General features: G+C 55.3%; 1 protein-coding gene across 1 annotated transcript in view; it reads left to right on the top strand.

Moving 5' to 3' along the window:
• Window positions 1–2,698, top strand: part of STARD8 (StAR related lipid transfer domain containing 8) — a 43,429-nt gene extending 40,731 nt beyond the window's left edge. Inside the window, exons 12-13 of the mRNA XM_015413992.1 lie at window positions 130–306; window positions 2,116–2,698. Coding sequence (XP_015269478.1) covers window positions 130–306; window positions 2,116–2,233 — 295 coding nt within the window. The 3' untranslated portion in view covers window positions 2,234–2,698. The remainder of the gene's footprint in view (window positions 1–129; window positions 307–2,115) is intronic.
• The last annotated feature ends 63 nt before the right edge of the window (window positions 2,699–2,761 follow it).

Raw genomic sequence — 2,761 nt, 5'->3', positions numbered from 1 at the left:
CTCCCTCCCTCCCTCCCTCCCTCCCTCCCAGGTCTTCCCCATCACAGAGTTTGTGGGTCCTTGAAGGCCCTGCCAGGTGGCCTTTGCTGCCTTGGGTCGAAATACGGGTTCTCTTGTGCCCTTTTGCAGGAGGTGGCACACAGACCTGCCCCGAGGGGCCTGCCTGCTGGTCTCCTTGTCCCTGGATCACAAGAAGATGCCGCCGGAAGGTGGGGTGAGGGCAGTGATCCTAACCTCCCAGTACCTCATGGAGCCCTTGGGGATGGGGTGCTCAAAGGTGACTCATATCTGCCGTGCAGATCTCAGGTATGGCTCGGATCCCCACTTGTGTGCAACTGAAGGTGCCCAGCCATTCACCTCCCCTCTGCTGAATTCGGCCATTCTCTCTGCCTGCTGACCACCCGTTCTCCCCACAGTCCCAAAGCAAGGAATCTGCTGGCGTGGACCAGCTCTAGCATCTGATTTGCCATAGGACAGGTTCTCACGCGCAGGATCCCTGTAACATCCAGTGATGACCTGTGTGGATGTGAATGGGGCACCATTGATGAAACTCCCCAGACTCGACTTCAGCATCCTTTCCAACATTAGTGCCTTTCATCAAGTGCACCGAATTATGCATGTGCACGTGTCAGCTATTCCACTGCCAGACAATTGAGTAGGCCAGTTAATTAACATGCATATCATTATATCTAATTCTTAAATGGGCCATAGCAAGTAAATAAAAAATCCATGCAGTGGGGCCATTGAAAAATGGGGGATTCTCTCCAAGCTCAGGAAAGGGTCAGGTTTGGAGGAAAATATGAAATGTAAAAAAATACATTGGAGGCTGGGGCTGCTAAGGTCTTCTGAGAGACGCTGGTCTGAGGGCCCCGTGGCCATTCTCTGGGCTCCCAGGCCGTCCATATGAACCAGCACTGCTCAGGATTCCAGGCCTCTGTGAGTGACAGAGGATGCGTTCAGACGGGGCGTTTCTGCCGGCATAAACGCGATCACACTTACCTCCATCTTCCGGATCCCTCCGTTGGATGCCCGCTCACACGCTGCGGGCGTCGGCGTTTGTTTTTGTTTTTTTAAAAAAGCACAGTTTGAGCATGCGCATAGGCAGCCATTCAGAGAATGGCGATCTTTGCGCATGCTCAAAACCCCCCCCCCCATTACATTTAAACTTTAAAGGTAAGCACTTACCTTTAAAGTTTAAAGCCCAACCTGGCCTCCCTGTAGTCCCGGACTCCTCCGAGAAGTTAAAGTAAGGGCTTTTTTTTGTTTTGTTTTTAAACAAACGCTCAGGGCGAAGCTTCGCCCGAGCGCATATCGCTTCCTTTTTTAAAAAAATGGCGGGGAAAAGCCGAAAGCCTCAGGCTTCCGACAGAAGTGTCTCTGCAGCTTTGGAGAGCGATCAGACGCCGGGATAAACCAGAAGCCACCGTTGCACTCAGTATACCACCACTTGGGACCTGGTGGCAGAGTGCAACGGTGTAGAGGGCGTTACACCGGTTAGGGAGAGGAGGCAGATGTGCCCCGTCTGAACGCCAGTGAGTACAACGGTTGGAACCGGCACCCTAACCGGTATAAAGCCCCCGTCTGAACGCACCCAGAACATGGAAAAGGCTGCGGGGAGAGAGACTGCGGGAGGACGGTAAGAGCAGGGGAGGGTGAATCTGGAGGGGGAAGAACCAAAGAGAAGAAGGGAAAGCTGAAGAGGTGGGAGAGGAGCGGAAAAGGGTGGTGGGCGAGGAGGGGGGGCAGAGGCTGCAAGCAGGAGGAAGAGTAAAAGGCCAGTAGAGGGTGGGGAAGAAGGAAGGGGGAGGGGCTGCAGGTACTCAAAGGGGGGGCAAACAGGAGACGCTTCAGAGAATCCCCTCTGAGTTGTCATGCCCCCCCCCACTTGCGCTTGTTCATTTTCCGTCTGCTTTTCTGACTCTGCAAGTCATAGGAAGAGCCAAAGAGCACAAAGACCCCTGCCCCTCACCATCGTAGGCTCCCTGCCCCCCTGCAAAAGCTTTCACCAGCTCTTTAGCCAAAAGAAGCACATGCAGAATTATAAAAGTGCAGCCACAGTTAAGCAGGAACTGGATGTTGGCCCCAACTAATTTTCTTTTCTTCTTGTCTTTCCAGAGGGCGGTCTCCAGAGTGGTACAGCAGGGTCTTTGGCCATCTCTGTGCAATGGAGCTTGTCAGGATACGGAATTCTTTCCCAGGGCTAAACTCAAGTGGCCCAGAGACAAAGATCTGAGCCTGTCAGACTGCCCTGTCCTTTTCTTGACTTGTTTCTGACCTTTGGTGCTACTGAGGCAGGATGCCAGAAAGAAGGTCACTGGACTGCGGGGCCACCCCGAATCCCCCCCCCCCAACAGTGCCTTACTCCTACTGTGAAAAAGCATCTAACTGGGTCCCTCTGGCACTCGGGAGGGGAGGGGGCATCCCATGCAGAGCCCAGCAGGCCTCCTGGATGAGCAGGAAGGAGCCCGCTCGTGTTGCTGCTGGTTGGCTCAGCAGTGCCTGCTGCTCCTTCAAAAGGACCTGGAAGACCTCAGGGGGAGGAGCAAGCCCACGGGCCTCAGTCCAGCAGCCCCAGGCCCATGGTAGCCGCGACCAAAGGATGAGGTCGGGCTGAGGCTGCTCTGGGCCAGTGGAGCCCACGCTTGGCAGAGGGCCCCCCGCGGGCCCAGTGCTGGCACCACTGGAGCTCTGAGACACCCCCCCCTTCTCTGCCTAGACCTAGGTTCATTTGGCACCACGCAGGGTGGAGCACGCTGGGCTG

Source organism: Gekko japonicus, unplaced genomic scaffold, assembly GCF_001447785.1.
Source record: "Gekko japonicus isolate JY-2015 unplaced genomic scaffold, Gekko_japonicus_V1.1 scaffold2203, whole genome shotgun sequence".
Lineage (NCBI taxonomy): Eukaryota > Metazoa > Chordata > Lepidosauria > Squamata > Gekkonidae > Gekko > Gekko japonicus.
This window is presented reverse-complemented; position numbering and strand designations above follow the sequence as displayed.